This window comes from Microcaecilia unicolor, chromosome 3 (assembly GCF_901765095.1).
Source record: "Microcaecilia unicolor chromosome 3, aMicUni1.1, whole genome shotgun sequence".
In the NCBI taxonomy this organism is placed as follows: domain Eukaryota; kingdom Metazoa; phylum Chordata; class Amphibia; order Gymnophiona; family Siphonopidae; genus Microcaecilia; species Microcaecilia unicolor.
In genome coordinates this window covers 128,981,829-129,009,257 of record NC_044033.1, presented here as the reverse complement: position 1 = coordinate 129,009,257, position 27,429 = coordinate 128,981,829, and the positions used below count along the sequence as shown (strand labels likewise).

At 42.6% G+C, this 27,429-nt stretch overlaps 1 protein-coding gene across 1 annotated transcript in view; it reads left to right on the top strand.

Moving 5' to 3' along the window:
• The window catches only part of SPRED2 (sprouty related EVH1 domain containing 2), a 291,471-nt gene that overhangs the window by 153,960 nt on the left and 110,082 nt on the right, over positions 1-27,429 (top strand). Inside the window, exon 3 of the mRNA XM_030196364.1 lies at positions 16,097-16,265. Within this exon, the coding sequence (XP_030052224.1) occupies positions 16,097-16,265 (169 nt within the window). The remainder of the gene's footprint in view (positions 1-16,096; positions 16,266-27,429) is intronic.

The window sequence follows — 27,429 nt, the reverse complement described above, 5'->3', positions numbered from 1 at the left end:
ATCTTGTGGTGCAAACTCTATACCATTTTTGTTGCCCTCCTCTAAACTGCTCCAAGTCTTTTGATGTCCTTAGCTAGATACAGCCTTCAAACCTTAACACAATACTCGGTGCCTTGGCACATTGTTTTGCCACCTTGAGATCCTCAAATGCTTTTACCCCAAGTGCCCTCTCCTGATCCATGCAAATTAGCCTCTTGCCCCCTACCACATACAGCTCCTTCAGATTTCTACACCCCAAGTGCATCACTTTGCAGTTAACATTAAATTTTAACTGCCAAACTTTAGAACATTCTAGTTTTTGTAGATTGCTTCTCATGGGTATCCACTCTGGTGTAAATTGGTATCATCTGCAAAAAAGCAAAATTTTCCTTCTAATCCTTCAGCAGTGTCACTCATACAGTATATGTTTAATAGAATCAGCTCCAGTACTGATCCATGAGACACACTATTATGTAGTGTAAAAAAAAAAAGATGGGGAAGAAAGTGACGTCACGAAGTTGAATGGACGCCTGAGTTCTTAGCTCCTGCACTTAACTTGCAACATCTGCCGCCACCCGTTCCTGTGTTCCTCTCTGACTGACCAGTGGGGCTCACGGTGAGTCCGTGATTGAAATGAGCAAAAATTCAGCATCGCAGCTCAGGGAGGGCGAGCTCTGCTTGACGAGGCAGTTAGCGAAGGGCCTTTCACGACACGTGTCTCCTGCACTGGGCCGCTCATCTGGATCAGATTCGGCCTCTTCTCAGGTGGATTTAAGACGCCCGACCCCTAAAAAAGGTTTCCCGAAAGGATTTGGCAAAATGTTTGGAGGAGATCAGAACGGACATTAAGGCGTCTTGAGATCTTAGAACATATGGGCGCGATTAGTATTGATCAACGTGAGCTAGGAGGCCAGGTTGAGGTTCTGGAGGAGCGTGCAGATGAGCAGGCCGAGAGAGTTGCTGCCGTGGATTCCCATTTCTTGCAGTTGTCAGAACAGGCGGAGGAGCTGCAATACAAAATCTACGATTTGGAGAATTGCGGTCAGAGACATAATCTCCTGTTCCACGGTGTTCCAGAAAATGGTAACCTGGAGGATGTCCCAGAAGTCGTGTGCACACTATGCCTGAAAATCTTGGGAGAAACCTTGGCACCAGAGGCAGTAGAGATGGACCGTGCACACAGATCACTTGGGAAAACAAGGGACAACAGACCTACAGATATTATAGTGCGATTCTCTTCCTATTCGTTTAAGGAGAAGTTATGGTTGAGAGCGCGCCAATTACCACCCTTGGATTACAATGAAGCGAAGGTGACGGTTTTTCAAGACCTGTCACTATTCACCTTGGCGCAGCGGCGTGCAATGAAGCCAGTTCTAGAGATCCCGCTAAACAAATTTCGTACAGATGGACTTTCCCTTTCACTCTGTGTTTTGTGATCAGTGGTAAGCAGGTCAGGTTCCACAGGCTCGCGGAGACTTGGAAGTTTTTGCATGAGGCAGGTCTGACCACAGCGGCCATACCACCAAGTGACTTGGCTCCTTCGACAAGGGCACAGTTGAAGAAGTGGAAGAGAGTTCCCCAGAAGGCCAAGAAGCAGCAGGACCAGACTTTAGTTTCTTTAGTTTCTCTACCTGTTTGTGTTAGCTATTAAGGTGACATGGTTGTTGTGCAACAATATCTATATTTTTATGGGTCATTTGCCTTAGTGGGAAGAGGGGTGATGCATGGGTTCTGGAGTGAGGACAGATGGTACACGTGCTGGTGAATTAAGCATGAGTGGGGGGGGGGGGTGGCTGTGGGGTGTGAGAGACGTGAGGGGGTCTGTTTGGCTTCCGGGGTGTTCTTTCTGTGTTTCCTATTCAGGACCTAACAGTGCTGTCTGGTGGGGGTATGAGTTGGGGAGAGGGTTGATTAGGGGGGGAGGAGGGTGGGGTCATGGAGGGGGGGGTGTTCTGCGATCTGCTGGGGGGGGGGGGTTGGTAGTAAAAGTGGCTATAGGGGACTCCCAGGTTTGGAAGTATGTGATGTACGCTTGCCTGTTAGTTGTTTGATATGACCAAGGACCTAAAATTTTTGTCTTACATTGTGAAAGGCCTGAAGTTTCCACAAAAATGCCAAAGGTTGTTTAAAGAACTAACCCATTTTCAATCACAGGTGGTATTTCTCCAGGAAACACACTTTAGAAGGGACCATGAAAAGGTTTTATCCCATCCTCAATATCCCTTTGTTTTCTGTGCATATGCGTTAGATGGATCTAAGAAAAGGGGTTGGCCATTTTGCTTCATTCCTCACTACAGTTTCAGGTGGTGAAAACGAAGTGAGACAGAGAGGGGAGATATTTGCTTTTGAGCGTACTACTGGGAGACCTGGCTGTAACATTGGCTTCGATCTACGCTCCTAATGAAGCGCAGAGAGGAAGTAAACTGGTGGGACAGTTTACGTCCTGCCCTCCGGGGAAATTTATTAGGGGGGGGGGGGCTTTATCACCACGCAACACCCGGCGCTGGATAGGTTGGGCTTCCCTTCTGGTGCTATAGTAGTAGTAGTAGTAGTAGTAGTGTCGGTCATGATTTCCCAAGCTTTGAACAGGTTTGCTAGAGATTTAGGAATATCAGATGTATGGCATGTTTCCCACTCGGGGGTCCGGGATTATTCATTTTATTCCCATTCTCATGATACTTATTCCCGTATTGACTATATTTTTGTAGATGTATCATTGACTCATTCCGGATGGACATGAGATATTGGAACAGCTATCTTGTCGGATCATGCACCGGTCTGGGTTAGTCTTCCTTCGCTCTGTGGGGAGGAGAAGGAGAGGAGATGGTCATTGAATACTACTCTGCTAAAGGAGGAGGAAATTCTAGCTGGCTATAGAAAGATTCTACAAGATTATTTGGAGCTTAATGTGGACTCGGGACCCTCTCTGGGAGTTGTCTGGGACGCGCTTAAGGCAGTCTCTAGGGGTTATTTCCTCCAAAAGACCAGCTTTAGGGCTAGACAACAAAGGGCGGAGGTTGCTAAGTGTTTAACGCAGTTGAATCTTTTATCAGAAAGACACAAATCTTCTCACTCTGTAACAACTGAGGGAAATTCAGGCGTTATGCCTGAAGTTGGACCAGATATATTCTGACCAGTTAAAGTTCTTCAACGACCAGCAGAGGCACTCACGTTTTGTCTTTAGTAGGGCCCTGGCGGTTAAATTGAGACAGTCAGGGGTCGGCAGGACTATTCTTAAAGTGTGAGACAAGGCATGTAAGACGGTGACCAACTCAAAACAAATACGGGAGAAGTTCCACTCGTTTTATCAATCGCTTTACACTCCGGATACTAATCCTGAAGCTAGACATAAATTCTTGTTGGCATGCTCTTTCCTTACACTTACAGCAGCTCAGCGGGAAGCATTAGACGGGCAGGTCTCACTCGAGGAGGTTGCTAAGGTGATTAAGGCTCTTTCAACTGGGAAATCACCTGGTCTGGATGGGTTACCCAATGATTTTTATAAGGCATTCCAGGGGGAATTGACTCCCATCTTGACAGAGATTATAAACGAGATCTTAGTGGGAGATGAATTTCCTTCTTCTATGATGGAAGCCTGGATAGTGGTTATTCCTAAGCCTGGCAAGGATACGACTGAATGTGCCTCTTATCGCCCCATTTCTATATTAAATTCTGATATAAAAATTTTAGCAAAGGTCCTGGCCAACCATCTTGCAAAAGTTATGCCTGATTTAATGCATCCAGACCAGACGGGTTTTATTCCCTATAGACAGGCCATGGACAATATTCCCCGAATGGTTAATTTGCTTCACGTCTCTAAGAAACTGAACCTTCCCGTTTGTTTATTAGGACTGGACGCTGAAAAGGTCTTCGACAAGAGTCCATTGGCCTTTTATGTTCCAAGTGTTGGATCGTTGTGGAATTGGTTCGGGCTTTTGTAGATGGATTCGGGCTCTGTATACGTCATCTAGGGCCTGTGTTCGGGTGATGTTCTCCTTGTCTCGTGGGACTAGGCAGAGATGCCCTCTTTCGCCACTGCTATTCGCATTGGTTATGCAGCCCCTTGCAATGTACATTAGGTCGGACCCTAATATATCAGGTATTCAGGTTGGTAATAGGGAATACAAGTTGGCGCTTTTTGCTGACGATGTGTTTCTCTCTTTGACAAAACCATTAATCTCATTACCAAACCTGATGAAAGGCTTGTCGTTATATTCAGCAGTTTCAAATTAAATGTAATTCAGAGGCTCTTGCGATTGGAATCTCTCATCCGGTTTTGGAGTCACTCCAGCAATCTTTTTCTTTTAAATGGGTAACAGGAGGTATAGCTTACCTGGGGGTCACTATTGCTTCTAATTTCTCAGAGCTGTTCTTGGCCAATTACCCGCCTCTCTTGAAGGCTATCTATAGAGACTTAGAGAGGTGGGATATTACAGACCTGTCTTGGTTGGGTAGAATTGCAGTATTGAAGATTAATGTATTACCATGCTTGACATACCTTTTCCAAGTTCTTCCTATTAGGGTTTCCAGGGGCTTCCTGGCGGTTGTGCAGGACAAATTGGTTCGCTTTGTTTGGGCTAATAAGCGCCCTCGATTGCCTAGGGCTTTATTGTATAAGGATAGGAGGAGGGGGGGTCTGGGTGTCCCAAATGTTTTGTGGTATTACAAGGCGGCCCAAGCGCGAGCGGCTTTTGAGTGGTATCAGGATCATCCTCATAAGTTATGGGTGAAATTGGAACAGGCCGAGGTAGTCTCTTGTCCGCTTCGCGTGCCATGATGTGGCTTCCCCTTAAACATAGGTCTTTGCGTAAAGACCTGTGTCCATCGATCTTGTCTACATTCTTTTATTGGGATGTGCTGTTTGCTAGGCCGGACGAGGTGTTATCTAAATTGTCGCTGATAGCAAACAGCCAACTCTTTCCTCCTGGTGTTTCCCCAGGGCCCTTCTATCGGTGGTGATCTTTGGGTCTGGTATCCTGGGTTCAGTTATTTGACGACGGCTGTCTGCTTTCTTTTGATTCTCTGAAAGAACAATACCCTATTTTACCCAATGAGTTGTTTGCTTATTGTCAGTTGAGACATTTTCTTAGCTCAAAGGAGATCCAGGCCACCGTAGTGCGTGAGAATACGTTTATTGAGGACCTCTGTGAAGACTCCAAAACTACCAGGGGTCTTATTACATGTCTGTACTCCTTTTATACGTGGACAGTTGGGTCCTAACCATGTTCATAGGGTGCGGTGGTAGCAGGAACCGGGGGTGATTATTGACGAGGGTGATTGGTCCTTCTTTGAGAATAATTGGTCCAAGATTTCTATTTCAGTTCCTTTTCAGGAGAATGTAGTTAAAGTGCTTTACCGGTGGTATTTGACTCAGGCTAGGTTACACCATATGTTTCCTGGAGTTTCACCAATGTGCTGGCGTGGCTGTGGTGAGAGTGGTACAATGGGTCATATCTGGTGGGCTTTCTTTAAAATTTGGGCCTATTGGAAAGCAATACAATATAGACTGCAGCATTGGATTCAAAGGCTTGTTAAATGGTCCCCCGAGTTTTTTATATTCGCAAAAAAATCCACCAGGTGTTACTAAGTCTCAGGCTTTGCTGACCAGACAAGCAATGGTGGCGACGAGAGTTGTGATTGCTGGAAATCTACAAATGTCCCTCCTTTGACGAGATAGTTAAATAAATTATGGTTCATATGTGAAATGGAGAGACTTCGGGCTGTGCGAGGTCTTGCCACACTGTCCTCATTTGGGTTCCAGGGTTCTGTCCTCTCCTGGTTCTCCTCCTATCTCTCCTACCGCACCTTCAGAGTACACTCTCATGGATTTTCCTCCACCCCCATCCCACTCTCTGTTGGAGTTCCCCAGGGATCTGTCCTTGGACCCCTTCTTTTTTCAATCTACACCTCTTCCCTGGGCTCGCTGATCTCATCTCATGGTTTCCAATATCATCTTTATGTTGATGACACCCAGCTATATCTCTCCACACCAGACATCACCGCGGAGACCCAGGCCAAGGTATCGGCCTGCTTATCCGACATTGCTGCATGGATGTCCAACCGCCACCTGAAACTGAACATGTCCAAGACCGAGCTTATCGTCTTTCCACCAAAACCCACTTCACCTCTTCCTCTACTCTCTATCTCAGTTGATGGCACCCTCATCCTCCCCGTTTCATCTGCCCGCAACCTCGGAGTCATCTTCGACTCCTCCCTCTCCTTCTCTGCGCATATCCAGCAGATAGCCAAGTCCTGTCGCTTCTTTCTCTTTAACATCAGCAAAATTCGCCCTTTCCTTTCTGAGCACACCACCCGTACTCTCGTCCACGCTCTCATTACCTCTCGCCTTGACTACTGCAACCTACTCCTTACTGGCCTCCCACTTAGCCATCTATCCCCCCTTCAATCTGTTCAGAACTCTGCTGCACGTCTTATATTCCGCCTGAACCGATATACTCATATCACCCCTCTTCTCAGGTCACTTCACTGGCTTCCAATCAGATACCGCATACAGTTCAAGCTTCTCCTTCTTACCTACAAATGCACTCAGTCTGCAGCCCCTCATTACCTCTCTACCCTCATTTCCCCTTACGTTCCCGCCCGTAACCTCCGCTCACAGGACAAATTCCTCTTCTCAGTACCCTTCTCCACCACCGCCAACTCCAGGCTCCGCTCATTCTGTCTCGCCTCACCCTATGCTTGGAATCAACTTCCTGAGCCCTTACGCCAAGCCCCCTCCCTACCCATCTTCAAATCCTTGCTCAAAGCCCACCTCTTCAATGTTGCTTTCGGCACCTAACCTTTATACCTTTCAGGAAATCTAGACTTGCCCCTATTTGACTGACTGTACATTTGTCCTTTAGATTGTAAGCTCCTTTGAGCAGGGACTGTCCTTCTATGTTAAATTGTACAGCGCTGCGTAACCCTAGTAGCGCTTTAGAAATGTCAAGTAGTAGTAGTAGTAGTCATACGGAGGCGAAGTGGGAGGCAATATGGGAGCCCTTTCTGAAACACTGTGAATGTTAGGGGGGAGAGGTAGGGGAGGCAACTTGGTCTAGTTGGTTGGGATAGGTGGGTGTTGAGGGGGGGGGAGGCTACTTTACTAAAAATTCAAAAATTTGGAGTCACTGTGCTGTTGGCAGAGTTGAAATTCATGTTGTTATTGTATTGGGTGTTATTAGGAAGGGTATGGAGTCCAGGTGTGCGGATGTTATAATGCCGTTGTATCGCTCCATGGTGCGACCGCACCTGGAGTATTGTGTTCAGTACTGGTCTCCGTATCTCAAAAAAGATATAGTAGAATTGGAAAAGGTACAGCGAAGGGCGACGAAAATGATAGTGGGGATGGGACGACTTTCCTATGAAGAGAGGCTGAGAAGGCTAGGGCTTTTCAGCTTGGAGAAGAGACGGCTGAGGGGAGATATGATAGAAGTGTATAAAATAATGAGTGGAATGGATCGGGTGGATGTGAAGCGACTGTTCACGCTATCCAAAAATACTAGGACTAGAGGGCATGAGTTGAAGCTACAGTGTGGTAAATTTAAAACGAATCGGAGAAAATTTTTCTTCACCCAACGTGTAATTAGACTCTGGAATTCGTTGCCGGAGAACGTGGTACGGGCGGTTAGCTTGACGGAGTTTAAAAAGGGGTTAGATAGATTCCTAAAGGACAAGTCCATAGACCGCTATTAAATGGACTTGGAAAAATTCCGCATTTTTAGGTATAACTTGTCTGGAATGTTTTTACGTTTGGGGAGCGTGCCAGGTGCCCTTGACCTGGATTGGCCACTGTCGGTGACAGGATGCTGGGCTAGATGGACCTTTGGTCTTTCCCAGTATGGCACTACTTATGTACTTATGTACTTATGTACTTATTGTTGCAAAGTAACTTCATGAGGATTATGCTGCGGCTATCTTGTTTAAATTTTCTTGTACGATTGTACACTGTTTCTTCCTCATGTATCCTTTGTACAGGGATTTCTCAATACTCAATAAAGACTTCATACAAATTTAAAAAAAAAAAGATGAAAAGGGGGATAGAAGTTCTTGTAAGTATTGTAAACTAGTTGTATCTGTTTTCTGTCACATTAATGGAAGCAGTATTGACAAAACAGTGCAATATCTGGAGAAGTATAATATTCTCTATCAAACACAATCAGACTTTCATAGTATAACTGCTTTAATTGATGTGATTGAAAAATTAAGGTTGCTAAAAGTAGCTATGCTTTCTTAGTTCAATTGGATTTTTCAGCAGCATTTGACCTGCTAGACCATGATTTATTGACTAAAGATCTAGATGTTATAGGGTTAGCAGGTAATGTACTTAGCTGGTGGTGTAAGGCTTTTTAAAAAATCAGGATTGTAAAATAAGCTTGGATTCATTTTAGGAGTTGGCAATTGAAATGTGTGGTACTACAGGTGTTCCCTTTATCGTCAATTTTATTTTCATTTACTTGAGTCATTTGGGATATGTTTTAGATGCTTTTGGATTAGAACGCTTTGTTATGCAGATGATATGCAAGTTTTGAATTGCGTGACGAATGGTGTGAATCATGCTTGCAAAAGGATGATCAATCTCCACGATGTCATTTTTATTTAACTCAATGGAAAAACAGCCTTTATCACATTGGTTGTCTGCCTTTGTAGTGTGTGTATATATATATATATATATATATATATATATATATATATACACACATACATATATATATACACTCACTCAGTTAGAAACCTTCATTTTACCTTGACATTTTTCCTCGTCTTTCGTTCTCACATAGGTTTTTTACTGTGCTTTGTGTACATATACATAACTCTGTGCATTTGATGTATGCACTTTTGGGTATATCTGTTTTGCATTTTTTACAGTTACTCACCTGCTTTCTTATATTGATTTTATATTGATATCTTTTATTGATTCACTATTGGTTTTAAACATCACTCCAGCTTGGTCTTTTAAATCTATTCAATTCATGCTCACTGTTGATGCTTGTATGTGCATTTATATACATGTCATTTTATAGAAAAGCCTTATAGGTAATATTTATATGGTTTTAATTTGTACTTTGTTCCTGTTCAGAATTATGTATGGTAGACTCCTGATGCAGGCAATCTAGCCAAATTACGGCCCGTGTTGAGTCCCCATAGTGATTGTGTACCTCTTCATGTGTATATATGCTAACCCTTATCAATTAAAGATTTTCTAAGAACTGTTTTGGGTCCGCACTGGTCCTTGGTCATCTCCACTGTTTTTTTTTTTTTTGTTCCTATTCATTGTCAAAGAAGTGTTTTAAATTGGTTGAGAGTTAGATGTCGGATAATCAACTCAAGATTAACTTGGAGAAAACTAAGATCTTATAGGTAGCCATAAGGGAGATTTTAAAAAATGCTTTCCTGATGTTGATCAGTTGTGAATGGTGTGACTATCTTTGTCATCTTCTGTGTGTAGTCTTTTAGTAATTTTTTTTCCTGTGGAATATCAGGTTTCAAAGGTACTGTGTAAGTCGTGGCTTTTGAGATGTTATTTGTCTACTTTGAGAAAGATTTGCATATGAAAGTTCAAGCTGTGATTTCAATTAACTACTGTAACTTGATTAATGTGGTATTAAGTAAAATATTTTTTGGTAGACTATGGTTTGATGATACGGCTAATTAAGAGAGCTAAAGATGTGATAGAGCCTCTTAGATTTTAAAAGAATTGCACTGGCTCTCTATTTCATTTATATGTAGATTATATGTAGTCTTTAGAACTGTATGGTGTTTAACATCAAATTATCTTTCAGAAATGGTAAGGATTTACATCCCTCGGCAATTTTTGAGATTTGAACAAAACTTTTTCAGTGGAATTTCCTTCTGTAGAATGTTGTAAATTGTCACCCCTAGGGTGTAGCTCCCCAACTTTGGAATAAACTTTTGAAAGAAGTACAGCTAGAAAGAAACTACTTAAAAGTATGTATACAGATTAAAACTTGGCTTTCCATAGCGTCCCACAAATCAATCCAGAGACTTGTCGGTTATGTCCCTCTACCAGCAGGTGGAGATAGTCTATTTTAAATCAACCAATATGTTCAAGTTCTATCAAGTAATTAGACTTGTATCAGCAAGAACTGTTTACTGAATTTCTTTTGTGATAGTCAGGTATAAATTGTATTACTAAGATATATTTTATGGAATGTTTGGGATTACTTTTGGATGGAGATTTATGTATTAGTAAGATAATTATAAATCACTTGGAACCCCTTTGGGGATAGAAGTGGAATAGAAATGCCCAAATTAACTTAATTCTGCAGCCATTGCAGTCCAGGATATGATTCTTGGACGTTATGTAGCTCAGGCAGTGGTTTTCTATTTTCAGCAGCTTCCAGCTTAATCAGAGGTGGCTATTTTAGAGTCAGGGGTAGCTTTCTTGGCTGTTGTCCTCTGATTTGATTTGCTTTTTGTACTTGGCTATGAGCACTTGGAAAGCATTGTATTATGGTTTTTGACACACAGAGGATCCATTTTAACCATGGAAGCTCATAGATTACATGGTTTGTGACTCTGGCATAAGGAAAGATCTGCATTATGTAGAATATAGCTAACAAAAATAGCTGGAAGGTAATGAGCTCAAATAACCAGGAGTTAGAGTGCTAAATCTAAGCAACAAGGTTCTGGATCTTCAAGACTTAATGATTGAAGCAGTCTTAGATGTTACTATGGAGTTAGGGTTCACTGAGTTCCAGAATGGTATATGACTATACAGGGCTATATGCTCCCTTGAAGAGGGATAGAGATGGCTGAAACGGGATAGCAGTAGCCTTTTATGTGAAAAAGTATTAAAGTAGTGCATAAGTAGTCTTGGGGAGAGAAAGAAGCAATATGGATCATCTTGATGGTGCTTCTGATGTCAGACATATGAAGAGTTAATAGTGCAACAGTAAATCACTAATTGAGGTAATCACCTGAATAGCCTAGTAGTTAGAGCACCGGCCTGATAACTGGGGAAAGCAGGTTGAAATCCTGTTGCTGCTGCTTGTGATCCTGTACCATTGTCTCGGGTATAAAATTAGGTTGAAAGCCCTCAGGAGACAGAGAGAGAGAGAGAGAGAGCCTGCAAACTATAATGTCACCCTTCAATGTCCTTAGTTCATGCTATCCTCAAAAGAGCATGAAACATTCAGTTTGCTAACAAGATGGCTAACCCAGACTGTGGGGAGCTATGAAAAATATCACAATTTAAACAAACGAGACCTCAAAATCCAAAGAGCAATGGTCTGACCAAACGTGTCAGTCTACCCCGAAAGGGGTTCCCAGATATTTTCATTGGCTAACTTATCTATCTAAAGAAAAAGAGAGCAACAACAACAACAACAAAAAAAAACCTCCAGAAACAGAAAAAAAGTTGCTAACTAAAAAAAAAAAAAAGGGAGAAAAACAGCCAGATCCCCACAGTCTATTTGTCACAAAAAAAAACTAAAATATCCACATCAAATCCCTAAAGTTCTAACATAAACCACTGATAGTTCATGACTTATATCAAAATAAACTCCCACAAGTACTTAGCTTGACTAATATCAGCTCCTCAAATCGCTACTGTTCCAATGCGTAAAGGAACTCGCCAAGTGCTGCAGAACATGAACAAATTCCACTATCCAAAAGCGCAATAAGGGCCACTTGTTTCGCGAACCTGCTGCTTCAGGAGGTGGAATCTGGTGGTGAATAAAACCACCTCTAGAGCTCTCTAACAGAAAAAGGTGTTTGCCACTTGCTGGTCTAGAAAATATTTGCAAGACTTGGCTTAGCTTGCCTGTAATTACATTCTCTTTTCCAGAAAGGTATGCAACTCGGAGAATGGATTCCTGAGCTGCTACCCATTTCAACATATTGATGTTTTTACCCACAGAGTAAATATCCAGTTCCCCCTTGTTGGCCGAAAGTCTCTCTCTATTAAGTTAATTCCTTGTCATCGGCAGCAGATGAATCCATTATGAATGGGTTGTGTCCACCTACCAGCAGGGGGAGATAGAGAACACTGAAAACCATAGTGCCTCTAGGACATAGTAACATAGTAGATGACGGCAGAAAAAGACCTGCACAGTCCATCCAGTCTGCCCAACAAGATAAACTCATATGTACTACTTTTTGTGTATACCTTACCTTGATTTGTATCTGTCATTTTCAGGGCACAGACCGTAGAAGTCTGCCCAGCACTAGCCCCGCCTCCCAACCACCTGCCCCGCCACCCAATCTCGGCTAAGCTTCTAAGGATCCCTTCCTTCTGAACAGGATTCCTTTATGTTTATCCCATGCATGTTTAAATTCCGTTACCGTTTTCATCTCCATCACCTCCCGCGGGAGGGCATTCCAAGCATCCACCACTCTCTCCGTGAAAAAATACTTCCTGACATTTTTCTTGGGAGGCAGGGCTGGTGGTTGGGAGGTGGAGATAGTGCTTGGCAGACTTATACGGTCTGTGCCCTGAAAAAGACAGGTACAAATCAAGGTAAGGTATACACAAAAAATGACACGTGAGTTTATCTTGTTGGGCAGACTGGGTTGACCGTGCAGGTCTTTTTCTGCCGTCATCTACTATGTTACTATGTTTGTCGGGAAGCCGTCCCAGAACCTCTTTTATCCCCACGAAAGGAAGATCGCTGCTAAAATCGAGGATGTTGAAAGGACGAAGAAGGTCTACCCGGTCGATAGTGTCTAGCCTCTCGAAACCGAGGTCTCTTGGAGCCGGCCTGAGGCGAAGATTTGGGCATGTCTTCCAGCAGCCGCTGAGACTCGGAATCTCCCAAGTCCTTGACGATCTTCTCCAAACAGAAGTTTACCCCAAAAGGGCAATTTGATAATACATTGCTTCGATGCCATATCTACAGCCCAATGTCGAAGCCACAGCAGTCTCCGAGAAGTGACTGCCAAGGCCATGTGCTTTGCTGAAGTACACACCAAATCATACAATGTGTCCGCTAGGTACGCCAAAGCTGGCTCCATCTTGGAGACGGTCACCAAAGGACCAGAAGTCGTCTCCTGTTCCTGATCAGCAGTGAGTTGAAGCTAGTCCATATAAGCTTGAGCCACATAAGAGCTGCAAATGGAAGCTTTAAGGGCCAGAGCCGAGACCTCAAAGGCGCGCTTCAGCATGGCTTCCAGACGGCGATCCTGCATATCCTTTAATGCAACTTCCCTTTCCACCGGAAGGGTGGTTTTCTTGGTGACCGCTGTCACCAAAGAATCAACGCGGGGAAGTTCAAACTTCTCTGCCTGGCTGCTTTGCACTGGGTAAAGACGGCCCATAGCCTTGGTCACCCTTAGAGGTGCGTCCGGCTCCGACCACTGCGCCGAGATCAGCTCCTGGATGGCCTCATGAACCGGAAAGGCTTTAGAAGGCCTCCTCGTGCTCACCATGTGCACATTTACTGCTGCAGCAACTTGAGCCTCAGGCTCCTCGATGTGCAAAACTTCTAAGGCAGAAGAAATAAGAGAGGTCAGCTCTTCCTTATGAAAAATACGGACCACAGAAGGATCATCAGGTTCCTCCGCTATGAATTCCCCCTCCTCCAGATCCTCCATGCCTGTGGCCCTAAACGAACCCCCGGAGCACCTAGGCAGAGAAGGGGCGAGAGACATCGGTCCAACAGAATCCCCCTGAGGAGCAGAAAAGCCTGATGAAGTAATAAAATGAACTCGAGGGAGAATCCTTCCCTTTCATCAGCTGGGACAGCCCCCGGTGCTGTTTAGAGGCCTTGGGGGGGGTCTAATCCAGTCTAGTCTCGACGTTTGGAGATAGCGAGGGAATGAGCCAGAAGCCGCGAGTCTGAAAGCGGAGCCCCAGCGAAATCCAAGGTGGTGCCCGTCTCCGCAGTCCCTGCGAGGGAAACCACAGCACCAGAAAAAGTACTGGACTCTTCCCCTCCCTGTTCAGCACATCCTGCCGCTGACCTGTGCTTCCCACAATGGGAACAGTGCTTCACCGTTTCAGTCGCCATCCAAAACGTGCCCAGAAATGAACGAGGGAGGGGGGGAACACTTCACTCACCGGATCGCAGGGGAGACAAAAACTCCCTGCCACAAACAGTCACTGACTCCCCAGTCTAGAAAACTGCCACCACCTTTTGCAGAGGGGAACTCCCGTCCTTAATCAAGCACTGCCTGGTTGAACTCCAGTTTTTGTTTTTGTTTTTGTTTGTTTGTTTGTTTTTTGTATTTTTCAGAGGAATTTAACAGCAGAGCAGCCAAGGAACAGGGAGAAGAATCTTCGCAGGGTGAAGCAGGGACAGCCATGCAGTATTCTTCTAAAGGGGGTCAGAGACCACACACACGCCTAGCCTCAACTGGCCAACAGCCCAGGAGACTCCAAAGGCCCTGTGAATCCAGGAGCTGGGACAGATCCGTCCACCACCTGCTGGAGATAGACATATACTAGAGAGATTAGGGACTGGCCGTCTAGTATGCCTCCCACTGGTTCCTGGATTCATCTGCTGACGTAATGGAAGTTGAAATTATCACAACAGCTATTCAGTTAATGTCAAAATACTATATGATAATTGCTGCTGTTAAAAAAAAAATCTAATAAACATATAATGAGAATATAGAAAACGGATCTTTAGCGGTGACCTTCCACTTAAGCCATCGGCTTTGGAAATAATGGAATATAATGTCTTCTTGAATCTGAAATCTTTTTAATATATATATTTTTTGTTTCTTTATCATTTTTCATAGAAATACTGTATGTAAACTTAACGTATGCTCTAACGCTATTCTTTGATCATGATAAGCATTACTTATCTGAATTGCATAGTGGGGGTAATTGTAATAACACGTGTTTCGTCCAAAGCTTTCTCAAGTCATCCCCCTCAATTCTTCTGCGGCGTGTATAAAGAAAATGAAAAAAATATTTAAAAGATGGTTGATGAAGACATAAGGTGAAACATCTACTTAGTGGAGGAGTGGTTAGTGTAGCAAACCTTGATCCTGGGGAACTGGGTTCGATTCCAACTGCAGGTCCGTGTGACTCTGGGCAAGTCACTTAACCCTTCATTGCCCCAGGTACAGATAAGTACCTGTATATACTATGTAAACTGCTTTAAAAGTAGTTGCAAAAACCACAGAAAAGGAGGTATGTCCCATTTCCATTTTATCCAAAGCTGATGGCTTAAGTGGAAGATCACCTCTGAAGCTCTGTTTTTTAACGGCAGCTATTATCATATAGTATTTGATATTTGTGAAGCTGAGCAGATGTGGTATATTACATTACTACTACTACTTATCATTTCTATAGCGCTACAAGGCATACACACATTACATGGCATTTGTATGCCATGCATACCTTTAAAGTTCAGTGTGGCTTACAAAAGAATAGACTGGTCAAGTTCCAAGTACAGATCATTAAAAACAAACAACCGATAACGCTAATTAATTCAAACTCAAATATTTTAAAAATAAAAAGGTTTCAACAACTTTCAAAATGCTGCATGGTTAGATTGCATTTGAATTTCTTTAAGTAGATCATTCCAATTACTAGCTGCAAATAAACCAACAAAAAATCTTTTATAAACCACCTTTTTTGGGGTCTGAATACTGAAGAATTAAAAAAAATCTGGATCCAGGTCTAGTATTTCTAGCCGATAATCAAATTAGACTTGACGTATAAGCGGGTGTTTCACCATACCCAAGTTAAAAAAGCAAGCAACAAAGCTTAAAAACAATACATGTCTGTACTGGTAACCAGTTCAATTGCAACAACAATGGTGTGTGACTGTCATACTTGAGTATCTTAAATATTAATTGAGCATTTGTATTTAACAGAGTTTGAAGTTTCTTTATAATCATATCTGTACAGCCCATATAAATTATGTTTCAGTAATCAATGTGTTGTAGATCCCAGATTTGAGTAGGGGAAGAGAGGGAAATTGTTGGCAGCAGCAGCTTGGCAGCAGTTTAGAGAAGTTGAGCACCACTGGGAAGGAGGGGAAAAAATTAGCTGTGGTGATGGCAAGGATGGTTGGTTGCCAAATTTTGAAATCACCCAGGCAGCCAGAAACTTTGTACCAGTATTGTGTATAATTAAACGATCATCTGTTGTACCAGAACTCAAATCCTCCCTTTGTAAATATAACCTTACATTTTAATGTTCTAGGTGGTATTGGAATGCTTTTTAAAGAAGGATTTGGTCTATACAAAAGCAACTCCTACATTTCATCACTGGAAGGTTGATAACAGGAAGTTTGGGCTTACCTTCCAAAGCCCTGCTGATGCACGAGCATTTGACAGAGGAGTGAGGAAAGCTATTGAGGATCTCACTGAAGGTACTGAAATATAATACTGCATCTGCATTTTATATTTTTCTGTGGGGGAGGATAGATTTCACACTCTGGTGCCTGACTTCTTTAAGCTTTTTCTATCTATGAGATATCAGTTCTGCTATACTTTTTGTGTAACTGAAATGGAGGTAGTACTTGTTCAATGGTGCAATGAGTAGTATTTTTAACTGCTAATTGTCTCAGTATTACTTAGCTACATATACTGGGCTGCATTCTACTGCCCAAAACAAATGGTATAAAATTCCTGTACTCACCTCTGCTAGAAGATACACATAGCACCAAATAGCAGAACCAAATCACAAACCACAAATCAAACCAGAAAACAAGATACCAACCAATTGTAGGATAGCAAAATTGAATAATACACAAAATGAACAGAAACCCAGAAAAAACACAATACACAGACAATTAAAAAATGTGCAATTTGTCAGAACCAAAAGTGACACGTGCTCCTATACCGATAAGTTACATAAATGTCAGATCAGTAATTAATAAGACAAACGTCATTAGAGACTGGATTGAAAATGAACAATTTCTATTCATAACAGAAACATAGCTGCACCACAGAGTTGACCCAGCAATCCTCGACATATGCTCTCCAGGATTTAAAATCACACATACCAACAGAACCAGAAAGAAAGGAGGAGGGGTCATCTTAATTTACAAAAGCCTTCTTGACAGTAAAACCAGTTGCCGAAAATATCCCCAACCATTGAAATCCTAGCATGCAGAATCGCATATGACAGTATTCAGTCCACTATGCTGTGTACTCTTCTACTGCATCCCAGCAAACTGGGCAAATGCTCAAGACAACTTTATGGATTTCTTATCAAACACTTGTACAGACTTCATGGATGTCCTCCTCTTAGAAAGTCAACAGGACCCCAATTCCAGAAATCTAATCACCTTCCTAAGCCAATGGAACTTCAAAACACCACAAGCTACATCATCTCATATAAAAGGCCATCAACTAGATATATTAGCTTACAGACTCTTAATAACCACATTCTTGAAAATCATAAATGAGAAGTGATATGGTCAGACCATAGTAAACTCACAGTCACTCTCCAGTGGAAAGAAAATGGTAAGAAAAGGGAACAAAGAACAACGCACAACTTCACAACTAGAGGGAAGGTGGACAACAATATCTTCTGGCTAACAGCACAGAATAAACTAACAAACAACACCAAACGTTCACTTCATGAGAAACTGGGATGAACTAAGCAAACACACACTGGATAAAATAGCACCTCTCAAAAATGAAAGCAAGAAACAAGCACACCCCTGGTTCAAGGATGAACTAATAGAGATGAAAAAACAGAACTGAACAAAAACACATGGAGAAAAGCACTAAGAATGTATAAGCAGAACATAAAGCGAGCTAAAGCAGAATATTACAACAAATACATGGACTCGGAACAGACCAACACAAAGAAAATATACGAACTTATGAACAGCCTATTACACACCCAGAACCTACTAACATCAAATGAAATGCCACCAACAGCGAATGAGCTTGCACAATATTTAGAGCAAAAATAAGATCAACTCTCAATGAACCGTAAACGTCCCTCACAGAATTATACAAGCATGAAATAGATAATGACCATATCAATGCAGACAGAATATGGTCCTCCTTTAAAATACCCACAGCCAAATCAGTCAAAACAATGCTAACACAGTACACACATGCTAAATGTCAATTAGACAGTTGCCTTAACTATATGATGACTGGTGGACCACCAGACTGGTTCATCGAACGATACACGGAACATATAGAATATATGTTCTTGAAAGGCCACTTCCCCTCCGATAAGGTTAACATTATAATCATTCCAATCCCAAAAAATGCCACGAGCAAGATCAGTGACATCACAAACTGCAGACCTGTGGCTTCCATACCACTATTGACCAAATTGATGGTGGGTCTAGTAGCAGAACAATTCTCAGTCCTCCACAACTCCCAATCAGGCTTTAGACCACTATACTGCACAGAGGCAGTCATAACCATGCTCATAACAAAGTTCAGATGACTGATAACTGATAAGCCAAGGTCAGAACTTACTGCTACTACAGTTCGATTTCTTGAGTACTTTCGATGTAGTAGACCACTCAGCACTAACGATCCTGTTAGACAACATATGAATCAGTGGAACAGTGGCAGCCTGGATAAATGGCTTCTTAGGGACCAGATCATATACAGTAAAAATGTCCAACCAGTTTTCTATCTCATGGAACTCAGGATGTGGAGTACCACAAGGATCCCCCATATCACCAATACTATTCAATGTTATGATGGCACCACTCGTAAATAAACTGGAGAAAATGGGATTCAACCCATATATGTATGATGATGTCACAATCTATATACCATTCAATAAAAATATCATAGAGATATCGGATAAGGCAAAAGAAGGAATTGGCCTCATGGAACGATAGCCCAAAGCTTTCAGACTTAAACTAAATAGAGATAAAACCAAATTACTGATTCTTTCTAGCTTGCACAATCCCACAAATACCAAACTATAACAATCAACCAAACAAAATACCTTATTGAACCACAATTAAAAATATTAGGAACCATTCTTGACAAACACCAATCTCTTGAATATCAGGTCTCAGCAGTGACAGCAGAGAGCTTCAAAACCTTATGGAAACTGAGAAGGATCAGAGACCATTCTCCCCCCCCCCCCCCCCCCCCCCCCGCAGAAAAATTCCGCTTCATAGTACAATCTCTGTTACTACCACAACTAGACTACTGCAACATAGCATATGTAGGATGCAAAGAAAACTTGCCAAAATTGCTGCAGACCATCCAAAACATAGCAGCAAGACTAATTTTCAAAAAGTCGAAATATGGCAACTCCATTGCTTGCAATGCTACACTGGCTCCACATTAAGGCTAGACTATTCTTTAAAACTGGCACCTTAATCTTCAAATACTATCTGCATGGCTCCCAGCTATATGCTAGACCTGATCAAATTATTTCCAAGAAATACAAGCCCAGGTACCAGGAACTACTTATTACTCCACCTACCCAACTGCAGAGAGACCATCTACAAATCTATCTACACTGCTGGATTCAGCTACCTGGGTTCTAAATGGTGGAATTCAATCCCCAAGGACATAAGTATCAACAACTATCTCCAGTTTAGAAAAGGACTAAAAATGTATTTATTCAAGTAAGCTTATGGCTAACCTCATACGTTGAAAAGTTCCATAATTACATGTAATCAAATACTAACACTGTAATCCCTCCTGATAATTGTAAGCCACATTGATCCAAAACTTGCTTTTGGATAATTGTGGGATATAAGAATAGATAAAATATACTCCTGTCCTTTATATGCCCAAGATTAAGAATGATTAGCATTCCCTGTCTGTACTGTAGATCTTAACATGGCTTACAGGCTCCATATGCATCCTTCTGGTTGTATTCTATGTTTGTAGTCAGACATTTTGTCATAAGTTGCTTGTAAACATTTTCTGTGCTTGTCTGCACCTTACAAGTAAAATGGGCTAACTTTAATTTAATATAAGGTTTTGAGTACTGGCTATTTGTTTTATATGTCTGCCCTTGAATGCTCAAGAATTTGCAAACAGTCAAAATGGCAAAAAGCCGGGTATGTTAAATCTTTGCTAAAACAAGTACTTCAATTACAATTGAACTTTGACCCTTATATTAAGTCACAATTCTTTCGTTTTAGTTCATCAGAAATGTACATAAAAATATACTTCTCAGAGGACAAGCAGGTATAGTATACCTCAGAAATGTACATAAAAATATACTTCTCGCTACGAGGATTCAAGATGGCGTCCGAGCAGGACGTGTAGCAAAGACGCTCCCAGAATTTGTCTTTCTTTTGGATAATATTTCCTCCTAAACATGCCGAAAAGGAAAGGAAAGCTAAGGGGACCGCCTCTCCCAAAGCAGAATCCTACCTTGCCTGGGCAGCAAACTTTGACTGCATTTCTGGCGTCTACTCCGATCGCGGACGTTTCCGCTAGCGAGGCAGGGAAGAGCCCCGCTCAGGAGAGCGAACTTTCGCTCAGTCCGTTAGGACCTTCAATCCCGACGCTTTTGCATGCTTCTGGAAGGGCTGTACCGAATCAAACTGGAAGTGAAGATTTGAAGGAGCGGCGCCCTCTGGAACTGACTGCGAAGCCTGGAGAAAACTTGGGACTAGCCGAGGGAGCCCAGCGGACGCTAGAAACATCTACGGGGGAAACTATGGAGGTATTTCCTGACAACGACGCCAGAAGAAATTTCTGCTTGCGTATCGGCGATTCAACCCCTAGTAAAGCTCGCAGTAGTGTCGCTGGAATCAATCTGGACAACATTGTAATCCCTCCACAAGTTCTGTACCTCTTTTATAACATTATCCTTGAATAATGCTTCACAGATAAACTCTATCAAGGACAAATGGAGGGGATAATATCAAAGCAAACTAACTGAGAGACGCAAATTGGGGAAATATCGCAACAACAGACCCACATGTTGTGGGAGACTGTGTTTCTCTTCAAAGGAAAATAGAAAATATGGAAAACTTGTCAAAAAATTTGAATCTATGACTGCTGAATTTTCCTAAGTCTCAGTTTGTTGCTCCGAAGGACATGTTTGCTAAATTTCTCAAAGAGATACAGTGGGGGAAATAAGTATTTGATCCCTTGCTGATTTTGTAAGTTTGCCCACTGACAAAGACATGAGCAGCCCATAATTGAAGGGTAGGTTATTGGTAACAGTGAGAGATAGCACATCACAAATTAAATCCGGAAAATCACATTGTGGAAAGTATATGAATTTATTTGCATTCTGCAGAGGGAAATAAGTATTTAATCCCTCTGGCAAACAAGACCTAATACTTGGTGGCAAAACCCTTGTTGGCAAGCACAGCGGTCAGACGTCTTCTGTAGTTGATGATGAGGTTTGCACACATGTCAGGAGGAATTTTGGTCCACTCCTCTTTGCAGATCATCTCTAAATCATTAAGAGTTCTGGGCTGTCGCTTGGCAACTCGCATCTTCAGCTCCCTCCATAAGTTTTCCCTCCCTCCATAAGGTCTGGTGACTGGCTAGGCCACTCCATGACCCTAATGTGCTTCTTCCTGAGCCACTCCTTTGTTGCCTTGGCTGTATGTTTTGGGTCATTGTCGTGCTGGAAGACCCAGCCACGACCCATTTTTAAGGCCCTGGCGGAGGGAAGGAGGTTGTCACTCAGAATTGTACGGTATATGGCCCCATCCATTCTCCCATTGATGCGGTGAAGTAGTCCTGTGCCCTTAGCAGAGAACACCCCCAAAACATAACATTTCCACCTCCATGCTTGACAGTGGGGACGGTGTTCTTGGGTCATAGGCAGCATTTCTCTTCCTCCAAACACGGCGAGTTGAGTTCATGCCAAAGAGCTCAATTTTTGTCTCATCTGACCACAGCACCTTCTCCCAATCACTCTCGGCATCATCCAGGTGTTCACTGGCAAACTTCAGACGGGCCGTCACATGTGCCTTCCGGAGCAGGGGGACCTTGCGGGCACTGCAGGATTGGAATCCGTTATGTCGTAATGTGTTACCAATGGTTTTCGTGGTGACAGTGGTCCCAGCTGCCTTGAGATCATTGACAAGTTCCCCCCTTGTAGTTGTAGGCTGATTTCTAACCTTCCTCATGATCAAGGATACCCCACGAGGTGAGATTTTGCGTGGAGCCCCAGATCTTTGTCGATTGACAGTCATTTTGTACTTCTTCCATTTCTTACTATGGCACCAACAGTTGTCTCCTTCTCGCCCAGCGTCTTACTGATGGTTTTGTAGCCCATTCCAGCCTTGTGCAGGTGTATGATCTTGTCTCTGACATCCTTAGACAGCTCCTTGCTCTTGGCCATTTTGTAGAGGTTAGAGTCTGACTGATTCACTGAGTCTGTGGACAGGTGTCTTTCATACAGGTGACCATTGCCGACAGCTGTCTGTCATGCAGGTAACGAGTTGATTTGGAGCATCTACCTGGTCTGTAGGGGCCAGATCTCTTACTGGTTGGTGGGGGATCAAATACTTATTTCCCTCTGCAGAATGCAAATAAATTCATATACTTTCCACAATGTGATTTTCCGGATTTAATTTGTGATGTGCTATCTCTCACTGTTACCAATAACCTACCCTTCAATTATGGGCTGCTCATGTCTTTGTCAGTGGGCAAACTTACAAAATCAGCAAGGGATCAAATACTTATTTCCCCACTGTATAGAACTATTCAGATCAATCATTCCCCCCTCTTCAAAAAATGTATTATTTGGAGATAAAATCCTCCCTTTCTACTTCTAAACAGGACATTTCTCCTGAAAAGTTGGATTTGTCGAACTTTTTAGAGCGGTCTGTCTACAATACAGAGACTAGAGCAACTCTAATTGTATCATTTGTCTTTTTGCAAGATAAGGAATCTTTATTGAGGCTTTATTTTAAAAAGATCCATCCTGATTTTAAAGGAGGCAAGGTCTCTATGTTCCTAGACATAGCTCGATGGACTCAACAAAGGCGGAAAAAGTTCCTGCTCATGAGACAAGAATCCTTAAATGCTGGGGCAGTTTTTCAGTTACGTTTTCCTTGTAAATATTTTTTGATATTCAAGGATACAAAATACATATTCCTTGATCCTGAACAATTGAGGTCATTCCTTGACAAGAGGAAGGAACAATGTTAATTCTATATTGGTTTTGGGTTTTGTAATTTAGGAGTGCCACTGCTTGATATTCCTCTGTTTCTAATTAGTAATACCAGCTTCTGATGGTTTTGTTTAATCTTGAATCTCATTTTTGAGGACTGTAGTAACCAAATTAAGAGTATATTTGATTATTTACTATATCCCTAAGAGCAAATTGTTTGTATTTGGTATATCTTTTCAAAGAAGTATATTCTTTGTATAATTATTAAAATAATAAATAAATTAAAATATATATATACTTCTCAGAGGACAAGCAGGTATAATAATCTCACATGCGAGTGACATCATCCACAGAGCTCGTTGTGGACACTTCCATAGTGAACTGTCACTTTAAAATTTTGAGGTTGAGCCCCCAGCGTGCATGCGTAGGTGCCTTCCCACCCGATGCTCGAGTGCAGGGTCAGTAGACTAGCGTTTTCTGCGGAGCTGAGGAGTTGACTTTTTAATCTTAGTGCGTCAAACTTTACCTTTTCAGTGCCTTCCCTTTATCAGGATATTTTTATTCATGTTCTTCTTTCCTTTTCTTATTTTTATTCAGTTTATTAACTTTCAAATTATTATTATTTTTTATTATTTTTCTCTTTTTTTTCAGCCTTACGGACCTCTGATCCCTTCTTTTACCTGGGAAGCATCGACCTTTTTTGAGTATGCAGCTACTCGATCTCCCCAGCCCATTGAGCCTTTTGACCTTACATCGTCCGTTCTTCTCTCCATGTCAATTAGGGTGCCGAGTGGCTTTAAGAATTGTACTTAGTTTGGACCAATTTCAGGCACAGACCCACATAATTGGTGTGTTCAGACATACAGTGTGGCTCTGCCTGCGCATGCAAGCGAAGACACTTAAAGCCTGCAGAGTCCAGTGTGGAAATCTTTTTGTTCTGCATTGAGTATGGCAGGAGATTTGGCAATCGACATAGAACCTGCATTGACAATGAAATTGGGTGCACAGATGCAACATCAAGAAGGTCCGACATCGGACTCTGTACTGCAACCATGTAAGCACTCTAAGTCCTCTTTGTTGGTGCCGCATGCATTGAGTGACCTGCAGGATAACAGAACAAAGAAGCATTGCCATCATTCTCCTTCCAGGCACTCTTAACACTTAACATTCTCAATGCTCAGGAAGCATCTATGCCAGTGACCGCTCTCCTTCTCTCCAACTTATTTCTCATCGAGAGCCTTTGAGGTCTTCAAGATCTCCTACGCCTGCACAGGCTGTAACTCAGGCTGCATCCACACTGCTTTTTCAGCTGATACTGATGCCTATTCTAGAGGAGAAAATCCGGGCTATGCTCAGAGAGGAACTCTCAGGGCTACTGCATGCACAGTCTATATAGGCTTACCCCGTCAATACATCAGAGAGAGTCACAGGAGTGGTCCCGCACACGAATTCGGCGTTGACCATCAAGGGCACCATGAACCTGACAGATGCATGCATCGATAGCAAAGGAGCTTTTTCCAAGCTTGGAGACCCATCTGCCTTGATGCATCTTTGACGCAGAGCTAACATTCTAGTCTACACACACTTCCACGTACCTCCCAAGAACAGTACTTTTGAGGAATCAGATATAGCAGGTCCCACAGCACCTCTCGGCTAAGGAGTCCTGTGGCATTGTATCCGATCCTTTCCTGGCTTTGTTTGATGACCCAAGCAATAACTTTCAAATTGGAGACGGAGGAAGAACCTTGTTCAGAACTCTGAGGTTCTTGATTATGACCTCCTAGAGAGGGAATTACTGTTCCACTTCATACAATTATGAAGAATACTGTCATCAAAAATAGGGAGACTCCACTAACAGTTCAGGTTGTTCCAAAGAAAATTGATACAATGTACAGGATACATAAATGTACTGGTTTTGGAAAAAAATTTTTTACCCCATCATTCCTTAGTTGTGGAATCTGCTTTAAAACATACTTGCAGTCTGAGATCTCATGTTTCTGCTGCTGTAGGTAGAGAAGCTAGAACATTAGACACTTTTGGCAGAAGAACATTTCAGGTGTCAGTGCTAACCAATCATATACTAGATTATCAACTTTATTCCACAGTTTATTTAAAGTCTCTAATACAAAGTACTCTCTCCTTTGCAGACTGACTTCCTCCTGAAAAGGCTGAAGAGTGCCTCAAAATTCACAGGAAACTTCTAGATTGTCATAAATATGTGGCAAGGCAGGCCTATGATTCCTTTGATATTGCTTCTCGGATCTCTGCCTTAGGAGTATCAATACGGCATCTTTCCTGGCTCAGATTCTCTGACCTTGAACCTGCTATCCAGGAACATTTAGCAGATGTCCCTTGTCGTGGAGAATAATTATTTGGTGACAGAGTTGAGGAAGTGGCTGACCTAATTAAAAAGCATACAATTAAAACTGTACAGGCCACAGACTTTTGCTGCCTCTTCTAGATGATTTGAAGGGGGATTTTGACATTCCAAGTACTATACACCTAAGCATTGTTACACTCCCACACCTACTCCACCTCAAAGGACTATGCTTCAATGCTCACGTTCATGGCAGCAGTGGAGACAGAAATCAGACTTCTCAGTTTAAACAGCAACCCAGTTTTTGACTCTTGCCTAGAGAGCATTGCCACCATTCAGTTGTCCATGCCGTACGACCTACTGGTGGGAGGCAGACTTCTCCTCTTTCAACAGAGGTGACTACTTGTAACCTCCGATCATTGGGTGCTGCATATCATACAGCAAGATTATTCTCTGCATTGGGAGAAAAGAGATCTCCTGATCACCCACCAAGAGAGTCTCATTTCAGCTGTCTCCAGCTGACAGTACTTTAGGAGGAGCTTTCTGCCCTCATCCACAGAATGCAGTAGAACCTGTTTCTCTACTGGAGAGGGGTCAAAGGGTTTTACAGCAGGCACTTTCTAATACCAAAAAAGATGGGGAGTGTAAAACCAGTTCTTGACCTGCGAGATTTAAACAAATTCCTACTCAAAAGAAACATTTTGCATGGTTTCCCTGGGATCACTTCTTCCTATGATCCAACTCAATAGCTGGCTTTGTCAAGATCTGAAGGAGACATGCACTCACATACCTATCCTCTGCCCACGGAAAGTTCCTGCGCTGCTTCTGTGGGAATTTGCATTATCAGTACAAAGTCTTACCCTTCAGCTCCTCAAGACTTCACAAAATGCCTGCCAGTTGTACTGCAACACCCCGCAGGTGGGAAATATATCTTCCCCTACCTCGATGACTAGTTTATCAAGGCAGCCTCCCAAGAGGCAGCACAGACTTTGATTCTGTCCACCATAAGGCTGCCAGAACTCTTTGGGTTTGTGATAATTACCCCAAATCACATATTCAACCTTTTCAGACCTTAAAGTTCATTGGGGCTCTCCTAGACACTACTCAGGGTCAAACCTTCCTCCCTCAACCAAGAACCAACAACATAATTCATCTCTCTGCTCAGATTTCCAAATCCACGCAAGTATCTGCTGATCAGATGCTCCACCAACTTGGTCACATGGCATCAACAGTCCATGTAACACCATTGGCTTGACTCCACTTCTGAATTCCTCAGTGGACACTCTCCTCTCAGTTGTCCCAAGTCACAGGATTGCCTTCAGCTCATATTTGAGTTACTTCACAGCTACGACACTCTACAGTGGTGAATGGTTTCCCAGAATCTCACTCGAGGACTTCCATTTTAGCCCCTTCCACATCAGAGTCCTCACCAAGGATGCCTCCATGGAAGGTTGGGATGCTCACCTTGATGGTCTCCACACAGAGGGTTCTTGGTCCCCATAGAAGAAAGGGCATATCAATCTCCTGGAATTGTGAGCAGTCTGGAACGCCCTCAAAACTTTCCAAGACCATATACACAACCAGATAATACTCATTCTCACAACTAGGTTACGATGTATTACCTTGAATAAACAGGGAGGGAACGGGTTCTGTCGACAAGCAATCCAGATATGGACTTGGTCAACTTCTCAAAACATCTGTATAAGAACTGTTTACTTAGCCGGCAAACAGAATGCTGTGGCAGACAAATTAAGCAGAGTCCTTCAGCCTCATGAATGGTCAAGGCAGATCCCAGCTAGCCCCATCATCACAAAAAACAATCTTCGGCCAGAAGTGATAGGCTGTGGTCTCTGGAACCTGGTAGATATGCATCCTAAATCTTGCCTGCAGGAAGTTATTGTGCAATCACAGGGACACTTGGTTTCGTCATCAACATGGCTGTAAAAACTGTTTCTGCTGCATCTCCAGCTATCCCGAGGAGCAGAAACTGGCTTGAGATTGAAATGTGAATACAAATTACAGATAGGATTTTTTTTTTCATTCAGTGCACAATCAAGCAATATTTATCAGAGAACATGATCAAGGCATCTGGCATCACTGAGTTTTTAAAAGTGGTTTGGCTAAGTTTTTGGAGGAAACATCCATAGCTAATTATTAGCCAAATAGGCTTGGGAAAGCC